The sequence below is a fragment of the Dermatophagoides pteronyssinus genome, unplaced genomic scaffold (assembly GCF_027571235.1).
Source record: "Dermatophagoides pteronyssinus isolate colony J.1.1.1.1 unplaced genomic scaffold, Derpt_VIB-CSIC_2022.12 sq0008, whole genome shotgun sequence".
In the NCBI taxonomy this organism is placed as follows: domain Eukaryota; kingdom Metazoa; phylum Arthropoda; class Arachnida; order Sarcoptiformes; family Pyroglyphidae; genus Dermatophagoides; species Dermatophagoides pteronyssinus.
Genome location: NW_027461532.1, coordinates 300,958 through 313,804, shown reverse-complemented (window position 1 = coordinate 313,804; position 12,847 = coordinate 300,958). Strand labels below are relative to the sequence as shown.

Here is a 12,847-nt window from a genome sequence, read left to right as displayed (position 1 = left end):
CTCTTCTTCGTTCGGAATGGTGTCTCTTCAAACAATATTCATTCAAAAAATTACGATCGTCGTGCGCATTGATGATGATGGAAAAAACAAAATCAAAATCAAATCGATTTTTAGGATTTCGAACATGTTTTTCGTAATCATGTAACAAGAGTGAGATAGATGGAGAGCAGCAAGATAAACTGGTTGATAACGAAAAATTTTTTTTCCGAAATAACCCTTTTTTTCTTCTTATCGGATCATCATCCTTTGGAAAAAAGATTAAGTTTTCGTTTTTCACAGGAAAAAATTTCCAAAAAAAAACCCGTTCCATAAATGAAAAAAATTAACAGTCAAGCTATCGCCATCTAGTGAGTGAAAATGGTTTCTAAATTTAAGTTTTTTTTAATTTCAAGATTTTTAAAATTTTTAATTTTTAATTCGATTTGATTTTGTTTCTTTTTTGTTCAGTTAAAATTTTTGTAATTATTGTAATCTCTGTGTGTGTGTGTTTGGTAATAAGCTTTTAGAAATGAAATTGAAATTGCAATGATCAACAAGCAAACAAACATTTTATAGATTTTTTTCTGGTTTTCATATGAATGAATGAAATGCAAACAAAAAATCGATTGAACGAAGAATGAAGAATGAAGAATATGATGATTAAAGATTCTGATTTGATGAATGAAGATTATCCATTTTTCTCCCTCCCCAAATTGTAATTCAATTTAATTGTGGATTAATTGTTGTTGTAAAATGACATTGTGGTCGATCCGAATAATCATTATTATTTTTTGTTAATTGATCAGTATCATAATGAAAATTAGGCATAACTGTTTCGGGTAAAACAATACGATCATATGAATATGATGCAATTAGATTTGTTTCATTATTTGGATCGTTCGTTAAATTATTATTCAAAATGTTTTTATAGCCTGAACATGGTTTCCTAGAATCAGAAAAAATCAAAAATCAAAAGTCAGAAGTCAGAAGTCAGAAAATCAAAAATCAAAAATCAAGAATCAAAGATCAGAGATCAGAGATCAGAGATCAAAAATTTACCATGATTTAATACGGAAAAAAATCGAACGTATCCATTTGTAAAGTGAAAATTCCGAAACACCTGGATAAAATCCCGGATTTGTATGACCAATAATCCAAATAAATAATGAAAACATTATCATTGTAATGATTGCATAGTGCCATGCAATTATAAACATTAATAATAATTTTATTATTGCTGCAATCAATACAATCCAACGATTCATCAAACGTAGATACCATATTTCTTGTTTACAAGCAATTTCTGTTAATTCTGGATCTGGCATTAATAAACATTCAAATTGATCATTTTGACGTTGCAGTTGACCATCTTCACCATCTTCATTATCACCATCTTGATTATTAACCATATTTATCGTTTCATTAATATTTGTTATTAATGATCGTTGATTTTTGATGGTTGTTGTTGAAACACCAGAATCAACTATAACCGAATCATCATCTTGGCCATCATCATCATCATCTTCATCATCTGAATTACTAACAGCAGCCATTAATTGACGAATTGTTTTCGGTTTTTTAGTTTTGGTTTTTTCTTTCATCATTGATTCTTTGGTTCCAGTAGCAGCAGTCGAAATAGTCGATTTTGTTGTTGTTGATTTTGGTTGTTGTTGTTGTTGTTTATTTGATTTAATAATCGATCCATTTGGATCATCATTTGTATCACTATCACTACTTTGTGTACTTTGTCGTCGTTTTATTTTTATATGCTGCGTTATACTTTGTATTGAACCATAACCAGCTAAATGTTGTTGTTGTTGTTGTAATGATGAAGATGATGGTGATAATGGTGGTGGTAATGATGGTTGATCACCACCACCACCAAAACCAGAAAGCGATGTTGTTAATGATATTGTATCTTCAGATGGTTGATGATGGTTACGTTTAATCGTTGTTGATGCTGACGATGGTAATTGTCCACTACCAGCGCCACCTATTTTTGATAGTTCAACAATGCTAATTTCCATTGATGATGATTGTTGTTGTTTTTGTTGATGATCAATTAAATCATCAGCCATCATTGTATCAGAATCCGAAGTTTTTAATTGTGATGAAATTTGCATAAAACGTTTTTCCCTTTGTATTTGTATATCAAATGTCATTGCCATTGAAAAATATGCATATTCAATTGCAGCATATGTTAATAAATATGGTATTGTTACAATTGGTGCCAGAATATTTATACCACCAATCATAATAAAACCAATTGTAATCAATACAAATAATATTAATGCATTGATTGGAACTATAGTGAAGGGTTAAAGTTAAGGGGTGTAATTAATAATTTTTGTAAAAAAAATTTACAAAAAACAACTTACTATTATTTGGACCATTACCCTTTGCAAAACATCTTACAATCGGTACTGAATGTAATTCTTGTGCTAAATTTTGCATTATTCTTGGTGCAGTATACATTGAACCAAGCGCAGATGATATTGTTGACATATAAAGACCAAATGCATAAAATACGCCAATAGCTGATATATGTTGGCCAATTGATAAATCATTTAATAATGCTAAACGTTCACATGTTAATGATAAACCAAATATAAATAGAATATGTATGGCAAAACTTGATATGATTGCCATTAGTGAACCAGATGGTATTGATTTTGTTGGTCGTTCCAAATCCGAACCCATATTAACACCAGCCATAACACCAATTGTAGCAGGGAAAAATATTCCTATAGTTTCAAATAATTGTCTCCATTGTAACCATAATGTTGTTTTTGACCATAAATTTGGTGATAAATTTTCTAGGAAATTTTTTTCACTTGCTTTTATCGGACCATATCCTAATTTTTTTACAGGGAAATTTCTCAAAATTAAAAAAAAACCTTTCAAAATTAAAAAATTTACCGTAATCATTATGTTCATGAAAAATACCGGTAGAAAAATCACCAACAGCAGCAACTAATGCTAAAAATAATAATGTTTGCAATCGAAATAGCCAACGAACACCAACAATATTGATTATAAACAGAATCAGAATCAATAAAATGGATATAATTTGAAATGATTCTGGATTTAATATTAATTGAATATTATTTGATGTTTCAATTGAATATGATGATAATGATGATGATGGTGTTGAAATAGTCGATTGTTTTGTTACATCAAAATGTTTTTGCTGTTGTTCAATAATATCGATACATAATAATTTTGATAATGTGCGTACAAATGATGATTGTTGATGTTGTTCATCAACAATCGATATATTCGATACTATCGATGATAATGATTGTTTGTTATCATCATTAGTCGTTGATGATGTTATCGATGTTGATGATAATAATTGTCTTCGTATAAAAATAGCCAATAATTGTATAAAAGATTCACTAAAACCTGTAACATGTAATGCACATGATACTGATTGTCCAATTAAATATATTAATGATATAGCACCACCAATACGTGAACCAAGTACAGTTGCAATTAAAATATGTATGTTTGCACGTGCTGAAACTGTTTGCCGGGTATATTCTGGATCAAAATAACGTTGTTGTTGTTGTTGTCCATCATTATTGGTCAAAGGATTAAATGGTGTTAAATGACCGGCATTTTGTGCAGCCTGTACAGCTGCACAACGTTCCATAATACCAATCGCCGCCAATAATGATATTGTATTGAATAGCAGGCAAACAAATACAATGGCTATTGATAATGGTACACCTTCATTACCAACTAGCCAACCTAAACGTAAAAAACTTAATACACCAAATAAATGTACAACAGTTGTTACGAAAACACCGTTCCATGTTCCAAACAAAACTGGGCCATGTGTTTCAGTACCCAGTAGAAATTCTGATTGCCACCAATGTTGTCGAGAAAATTCGGATTGCTAATATTCATTCATTGATTAATCGATCAGAAATCAATCAATTAATCGATTCAAAAAAAAACTTACCTTTTCATGATCATCATAAAGCTCATTATAACCTGAAGAACTTGATTGTTGTTGTTGTTGATTTGTTTGTTGTTGTTGACCAAATGAAAATAATCGATTTAATAATGATTTACGAACATTATTTCCATCACTATCGTTATTAATCGATGTTTGTCGTTCATCACTATCGTTTTGTCGTTGTTGTTGTTGTTGTTGTTGTTCATCATTTGATTTTATTGAAAATTTTTTACTACGAATTCTTGATGATGATAGATCGAGATCCGGTGATTCAAAATCATCCTGTGCAGTGTTTCTTGACATTCCTAATGATATTGAATCACTTGATGGTGGTTGTTGTCTTTGTCCAGTATCTTCATCATCATGATGGTCATATGTTGATGATAATAAACGATCCGAATCGCATGTTGATCGTAATGAACCGGTTCTAATTGAAACTGATTTTGATGATGATGATGATATTGTTGTCGATGATTTTGATGTTGTTCCCCATAATTTTGTTGATGTCGTCGATGATGATTGTGGTGATTTTTGTGTTGATGTTGTTCGTGAACTAAGACGATTTTTTGCATTCGATATTATTTTTGATATTTTTTTCGGCATTTTTTTCATTGATTCGGATCGATTCTTGCTGTTGCCATATGGAAAAATTGATTGATTTATGGTGATTTTTGGCTTTGATGACACAGAGAGATTGGAAAATGGAAAATTTTAAAACTTTTCAAACAAACAAAAAATGAAAATTTGGCAAACAAAAGTGAAACAAACAAACAAAAAAACAAACAGGTAAAAAACAAATTTAAAAACAACAACAACAAAAACCGATAACAACTGACGACAACAACAACAACTGACAACTGCCAATCGACAACAAACAAATACCGAAATGAATTTTTTTATATATAGATTCCAGAAGGAATAACCAGAATAACCAGAATATTTTTTTTCTGGTGCAGAATATTCTGTTGTTGTTGTTGTTATTGGGTGCCCATTAACCAAACCAACAACAATCTCTCTCTCTCTCTCTCTCTCTCTCTCTCTTCTTGTTCTTGAATATGGATTCGAATCATTACCCACCAAACTACCAAACAATTATCAACAGCCAACAAACAACAACCAAGATGATTATGAAATTTTTTTTGTTTGTCGGTTGTTTTCGTTGTTGTTGTTGTTGCTGTTGATGATGATTATGATTATCGACATTAACGTACGGGAAATAATAATAATAATAACCGGAGTGAAAAAAACAACAACAAGAAGAAAAAATATTCTTATTTACCGTAAATCCGGACGTTTTTTATTTTTTCATCAATGATGATGATTATTTCTTCACTTTTCCATCATCATCATCATCCATCTACTTTATTGTCGAGTTGGAACTTTTACTGCTGCTGCTGCTACTGCATCTGCTCCTGTTGATGATGATAATAAACCGGTGATGATTCTGATGATTCTTGGTGTAGATATAGCCATTTGCGCATTCGTCATCTACACAGGTCGGCCTGAAATGCCAAACAAAAAAAATGGAAAGAATTTGCCTTGGATCCAACTGGTAATTTTATTATTATTGATGGTGGTGGTTGTTTGGATTATATAAACGCCACCAACGCCACCGACCACCACCACAATGAAAAAATGCTGCATATTTTTCCTTTCTGGAGCATGTCTATATCAAACATTATCAAGATGATGATGATCATCATCATCAACATAGTGCATATAGAGAGAATAATGTTCAAATAAAAATTCTTGTTGCTGGAATTCTTCAATGTCTCTATCTTCATTCTATCTATATTTCTCTCTCTCTCACTTACTCTCTCTCCTGATAATTGAATTTGAAATTCGTTATATTCTTTCGGAATGAAAACATACAACATCCAGAGAGAGAGAGAGAAAGTTGTTTCATTTACCAGGAATATTCTTTACAAGGTTAAAAGAAAAAAAAAAAAGAAAATTTTTGTGGTTTACCATCTGCGATTCCACTTAATTCTTCGGGTGTTTTTTTGTTTTCAATTTACCTTTGATTTTTATTTTTGTCGTTCGGGTTAAATTGAAAATTTTTCAATTTAAAATTTCAATTTACTGGGATCAAATTCAGTACAAAAAAAATATTCTCGATAAATCAGTGTGTATATAGCCGGCTTTGTTAGCTATTTATACGCATTGCGTGAATTCAATGAATCCCCGGTTAATTAATGGATGTTTAGGGATATATTTTTTTCTGGAAAAAAAAACAAAAATTCCATGTTTTTGTCAGTTAATTAAACCAAACAACATCAGATTAAACTTGTTTTTTTTCGGATCGAAAAAATCAATACAATTTTTAGGGAAACTTTTCGGAAACAAAAAACCAAATTATGAAAAAAAATGAATGAAAGAAACTTTTTTTCCCAAGAAAACTTCTTGATCACAAAAAAAAACTTTTTTTCTTCTATTTATTTATTTATTCTTTTAATTATAATTAATTTTTAGTAATTTTAATCAAAAAAAATCAAGATAAGATTCAAGTTTTTTCGTTTAATGATTTATTACATTTTTTGTTTTGAAACAACCACCGATAGCATAACCAAATAAAAAAATAACCATTATAATAAGTATTACAAATATCCAAAATGTTTTTGGATTTTCTTTCATAAAATCATATATTGATTCTAATTCTGATTCATTATCCGATGGATCAGTATCATTATAATTTAAATTTGGTTTTATATTTGTTAATGATGATGGATCATTAGCTAAATTCCGGATTATATTTTTATATGATAATGTTATTGGTTTCGGTATTTTTGTTATCTTGTTGTTGTTGTTGTTGTTGTCAATGTTGTTCAAATATAATAAATTTTGTTTTAATTGTTTTTTTCGTAATTGTAATGAAGCACGTTGATGAAAATATTCTTCTTGTTGTTGTTGTTGTTTTTGCTGTTGAAATCGTCGATGTTTTTGTTGTTGTTGTTGTTGTTGACATTCAATGTTGTTGTTGGTGATTAGAATCATATTCATAATGATAATCGATAAATTTAATTGAAAAAAATTCATTTTGCTGGACCAGGTATGAAAATCGATTGATTAGAATGTGTAATTCAACAGAGAAACCAGAAAGAAAAAAACAACAACAGCGAATTATTTTCCCAATTCCATTCAATTCTGATTTCCTTTTTATTTGATTCTGAAAATCTGAAATTCAATTATAATTTGAAATATTCGAAGAAAATAATTACTTATTGGAATAAATCTAAGCGCAATTCACAAATAACGTTACGGCGTTTTTTTATTAAATTTTTTTTTATTTTTTTTTCTAAAAAAAATTGGAATAATGTTTTTGGTTATGGTCTGCTTGGTGTCAATTGACGACCTAAACAATAACCAATTAAAATTAAAACAATTTCAAATGCAAACAATGTTATCCAATATTGTTTTGGTGAATCATGATGATATTCATCTAACCAATGATAAAATGAATCAAATTTGCCAAAAATTGTATCCACAAATGATTTTCCTTCTGTTGATGTTGATGATTGTTCAGTTTGTTGTCCAGGTTGTTCAGTTTTTTGTTCAGTTTGCGCTTCATTTGCCATTGTCGTTGTAATGATTGGTTCTTGTTCTGGATTATCATAATCATATAATTCTATATCACGTTTATAACGTTTATTACGTTTTTTTGGATGATTTTTTTTCATTGCCAAACAATATTGATTACAAAAATCCATAATAATAATAATAATTATCATTATAATGATGATTATCGATGATAAATTTGATTGAAAATAAAATTTCATTTTGTTTCGGGAATTTTTCTTTTCTGGAAATTTTCTTTTCTGGAAATTTTCCGATCAAGCAAACACAAAAATCAAACTAAGAAAAAACAAAATTTCAATTTCGTTTGGCTTTATTTATTTATTTGTTCAGATTTTAAAAAGAATTTTTTGATTTAATTTGATTTTAGTGTTAAATTAAAAACTAATTATGAATAATGTTACGAGATGGCGCTCAAATCATGTTACAAGATTTTATTCAAATTTATATTTCTCAATGAAATTGACGACCAGCCATATAACCGATTATAATCCAAACAATTTCCAATGTAAACATTGTTAACCAATATCGTTTTGGTTCATCATGATGATATTTATCTAACCAACGATAAAATGAATCTAATATTTGTAAAAAACTTCCTTCCTCAAACGACGATTTTTCTGTTGATATTGATGGTGTTGGTGATCTAGTTGATGGTCCATCATGATCAATTGAATCATTACCGTTATTAATCTTTCGATGTTTTTCCATTTGTTCAAAAAAATCCGAATTATTATATGTTGTTGTTCGTAATGTTGTTCTTTTTTTTGGATATTCTCTCATTGCCAAACAATGTTCAATAATTATCGTTATAATGATGATGATGATAATGATCGATGATAAATGTGATTGAAAATGAAAATTCATTTGTTTCCTGGGAATTTTTCTTTTCCGGGAAATTTTCCAATCAAACAACACAAAATCAAAAGACAGAAAACAAAAATTCATTTTTCGTTTTTGGTTTTATTTATTTATTAAGAAGATTGAAAAAAAGAAAAGAAAAAATTTCTTGATTAATTTGATTTGAAAGTTTGATTGAATTAAAAAAAACTAATCATAAATAATGTTAAGAGATGGCGCTCAAATCATGTTACGAAAAAAATTTATTTGAAAAATTAACCACCAATCAAACAACCGATTGTAATTAAAAAAATTTCAAATCCAATCAGTGTTAGCCAAAATTTTTTCGGTGCATCACGATGAAATTCATCAAGCCAATGATAAAAATTATCCAATTTTTCCCAAAATGATTCCCAAAATGTTTTTCCTGTTGTTATTGATAGTCGTGGTGGTGGCGGTGGCAGTGCAGGAGTTGGAGGTGGAACGTAGGGTATTGGTGGTCTAGTTCGAGGTGTTGGTGGCCATATTATTGTTGGTCTAGTTGGCCGTTCATTTGTTTTATCAAAATAATGATCATTGTTAATTTTTGTTGTTATTTTTCCTCTTTTTCTATGTCCTCTACGTCTAATAATCACTACTGTAATTTTTACTCTTTCTATTTCTGGCTCTCTTGTTGTTGTCGTCGTTGTGGTTGTTGTTGTAGCTTTTGTTATATATTGATAAAGAAGATCACATTCAACAATGTTGTTGTTATTATTCGTTGAAAAAATTATAAATATAATGATGATAAACGATAAATAAAATTGATAATTCATGTTCAATTTTTTTAAATATATTTACAAATTCCGTTCTGATTAGAAAAAAAAGAGTCAAACAACAACAAACTCAGTAAAAAAACAAAATATAAAGTTCTTTGAATTTCCAATTTTTTTAAATTTAATTTTTGAATTTTTTTAATGAAATTTGTAATTGAAATTTTGTTGTAATTTGTAAAAAAATAAAAAAAGGAAAATATTTTTATTGTCTAATTTTTGATTCATAACATATAATTGAATAGGAAAATATTGTAAAAATTGTAACGTATATGATTAGAAATGTTTTTGGAAAAATTACATCATCACCATCATTAAGTTTTGGTTTTTTACAAACAAAAAAATTATTAATTGTTATTGTAATTAATGGAAATTCTTGTGATTGATTTTTTGTTGATAGAATATTTTCATCAATAACATAAACTAAATTCAAATGTTTTGATATTAGATATAATTTTCCTTCATATGTAATTGATAAATTTATTTGTTCAAATAATAATTTTGTTTTAAACCATGATTTACATAATGTTGTATGATTACCATTGATTTGTAATAAAACAATAACCGTTTGATATAAATTTGGATTAAAATAAATACAAAAAATACCCAATGGTTTATTATCAGTGTTGTAAATTAATGGATCTTTTATTAATTGAAATTGATTAAAATTACTTTGATCATCATCATGATTACCGTTATTATTACTACCATCATGATTATAATAATCATTATGAATAATAAAATGTTGTTGATTCGATACAATCATTATATAATGAATATTTGGATTATAATGTTGACGAATTTGATGAAAATTTGTTCGTAGATTAAAATTATAAACTTTATAATCAATAATTGTATTTTGTTTCCTAATTATAAAATATAATAATATATGATTATGATATTTATGATCAGTATTATTCAAACGTATCATTGAATATGATAATGTCGATGTTGATGTTGTTGAAGATGATGATGATGATGATGGTGGTGGTAAACAATATGATTCATTTATAGATTGAATTTGTAATTGAAATTGATAACGTGTACCATTATTTAATATTATTATTGGTAGTTCGGTCACAAAATGTTCAGCAATGTTTGAATAAATTATAACCGAACAATTTTCAAATTGATATAGATTATTATCCAGGATGGATAGACCATACATTTTATTTTTTACACCACAATCAATTATTGATTCATTACTGTTACTATGATTGGATTCAAAAATCGATTGTTTGGTATCGAAAGGTTTTAATCCTGATGATGATGATAATGATGATGCTATTTGAATGGTGATGATGATGATGATGAACAAAATCATAACTAAAAAGTTTGTAATTTTCATAATGAAAACCAGAAAGTTTAAAGTTCTTTAAATTTTCATTTTTTTAAATTGATTTTAATTTAATTTTTGAATTTTTTAATGAATTTGTAATGAAATTTTGTTACAAATAAAATTTTGTCTGTAATGATAATATAATAAATAATATTGTAAATAAAAATGATTTTAATAAAAATGTAAAATTCATTGAACAAATTTGAAATAAATTTATTTGAAAATCTAATGAATATTCTTGAAAAAATTCCAAATGTTTTATATTATGGCTACAGTAATAACTTTTTATGATAAACTTTTTTCCATCACCATCGATACTATCGATAGATTGATATAATTTCTGAAACAATCGATATTGATGACAATAACCACAGCATTTTAATTGATTATTTGAATTTTCATTTATTTTTTTCAATAATTTTTGTATTTTTTCATCCAAATAAATAACATATGTTAAATACAGCCAATATGATGATAGAGCTAAAAATGTTTCGAAAAAATCTGGTTCATTAATATTCCAGAAAAAAAATGTTATCATATCAATATTAAATGCAACGATACAAATCGATAATAATGGTGATAAAATTCCGGAAAATTTCCGATTTAATTTGGCTAAATTTTGAATTTTTTCCAGTTTAATTCTTTCCATATTCAGGTTTTTTATCCGATTATCTTCTTGTTGTTGACCAATCGATGTTTGACTATCGATACTATCGATATCATCGTTATGATTAATCAATTTAATCGATTCAATTGTTGCATATTTAACATAAACCATCAATAACATTGGCATTAAAAATGGATGATCAATACCATGATAAATGATTGCATCGAATAAATTTTGCCAAAAACTAGATTTTTTACCAAAAAAAATCATATATAATTCTCGTAATGTAACTATATGATAATAAACAGGCCAATAGTAATGGTGATATAATTCGAGCAAATTTACGATTTAAATTTGATAATATTTTCATTTCTTGTAAAATTTTTTTATTGATCATCATCGAATTATAACGATGATTATTGTAGCGTTTTTCCGATTTCCGTAATGATTGTAAACGTTTCAATGTTGCATATTTAACATAATTTACAAAAAATAATGGTAGAAAATAGCAAAGATTTATACAATATATATGTAATTGTCGAATGATTGTTCTGGTTTGATTAGAAGCCATGAATATTTCTTCAAATTGTTCATGAATATAAGGACTGATAAATATTATCATTGTTATAATTACAATTAATGTTTGTCTACGGCAATTATAAATTAATTGAAATGATTTTTGCTCCATCAAACGTATCAATTGTTTACCATTAAAATATTGATAAATGATTATAAATAACCATAAAAATGGTGCATAATAATTTGTTGTTATCGATATAAAATGATTAAAATTTTTATATGTTTGATTTAGATCATTCGGATCGGTATTCCAACCAAATTCACGTTTTATAACAAAATTTGTTAATATTATCAGATTTATAAATAAATTTATAGCCATATTTATAATGGATTTCCAATCATTTAGTCTGATTGGTTTTAATTGTATACCACAATATCTATTTGTAAATTATTTTAGATTTTTTTAGTAAAAATTCTGTTTTGTTTATCATTTTCCGTCTAGTGTGTTGGCGGATTAACAAAAAAAAAAATCTACACTTACCCTATGGCATTGAAGAAAAACCAATGTAAAAGATAATTTTTCATTATTATTATTTTGTTTCGATTAAGTGAATAATGATGTTGTTGATAATGATGATGATTTCGATCCAATTCAATATCCATGATAATAATGATGGTAAAAACAAAAAATGTTGAAAAACAACTTGAAAAAACAAAACGATTATAGTGTGAAAAACAATTTCATTTTTGGCTTCAAAATGACAAGATAAAACTTGTTATGAATCGTTTTTGTAAGGGGGGAGCTAATTATCATTATCAGTATCATCATTGCACATTTGCATAACGTCAAAACAATGAAATCGATATTGTATCATTTCGCTATCGATAAACGAGAATCGATTGAATTGCGGAGGCCGAATTCTGTTTTTGATCAAAAGAAAAAAAATGGCACCACCACTACCACTACATGGTTAATAAATAATTATTCTTTGGAAATTATTATCATCATTTTATTCTATAAATATCTTTCAAGTTTGTAACGAAATAATAACAAATATTAATGTAAATAAAAATGAATCCAATATAAAATGTAAATCAAATGGACAAATATAAAATAGATACATTTGAAAATCTTGTCGATATAAACGATAACATTCAATGAGACGTTGTTTTTGTTGACAGAATTGAAATGATGCATTTTTCGAATATTTCAT

General features: G+C 27.4%; 1 protein-coding gene across 3 annotated transcripts; it reads right to left on the bottom strand.

Moving 5' to 3' along the window:
- Positions 1-361: 361 nt before the first annotated feature.
- Positions 362-5,442, bottom strand: LOC113794079 (uncharacterized). Of its 3 annotated transcripts, XM_075820875.1 has the most exons (7): positions 5,223-5,442; positions 5,021-5,117; positions 3,947-4,618; positions 2,899-3,880; positions 2,358-2,834; positions 1,039-2,284; positions 362-925 (listed from the first exon to the last, which is right to left on the bottom strand). In XM_075820875.1, exons 3-7 carry the CDS (start codon positions 4,553-4,555, stop codon positions 700-702), a joined length of 3,540 nt encoding a protein of 1,179 aa, XP_075676990.1. In that variant the 5' UTR covers positions 4,556-4,618; positions 5,021-5,117; positions 5,223-5,442; the 3' UTR covers positions 362-699. The 3 variants fall into 3 exon arrangements, with proteins under 3 accessions (XP_075676990.1, XP_075676989.1, XP_075676988.1); XM_075820874.1 differs by lacking the exon at positions 5,021-5,117 and having other exon boundaries at positions 3,947-4,660; positions 5,223-5,441; XM_075820873.1 differs by lacking the exon at positions 5,021-5,117 and having other exon boundaries at positions 5,223-5,441.
- Between the last annotated feature and the right edge of the window lie 7,405 nt (positions 5,443-12,847).

What these genes read in the sequence shown, in the direction of transcription:
- LOC113794079 (XM_075820875.1), bottom strand. Translation starts at nt 4,555, where the DNA reads ATGAAAAAAATGCCGAAAAAAATATCAAAAATAATATCGAATGCAAAA. An exon ending in TTTATGATGATCATGAAAAG is followed by an intron (nt 3,881 to 3,946) that starts GTAAGTTTTTTT and finishes AATGAATATTAG; the next exon opens with CAATCCGAATTTTCTCGACA. An exon ending in GGGTAATGGTCCAAATAATA is followed by an intron (nt 2,285 to 2,357) that starts GTAAGTTGTTTT and finishes CCTTCACTATAG; the next exon opens with TTCCAATCAATGCATTAATA.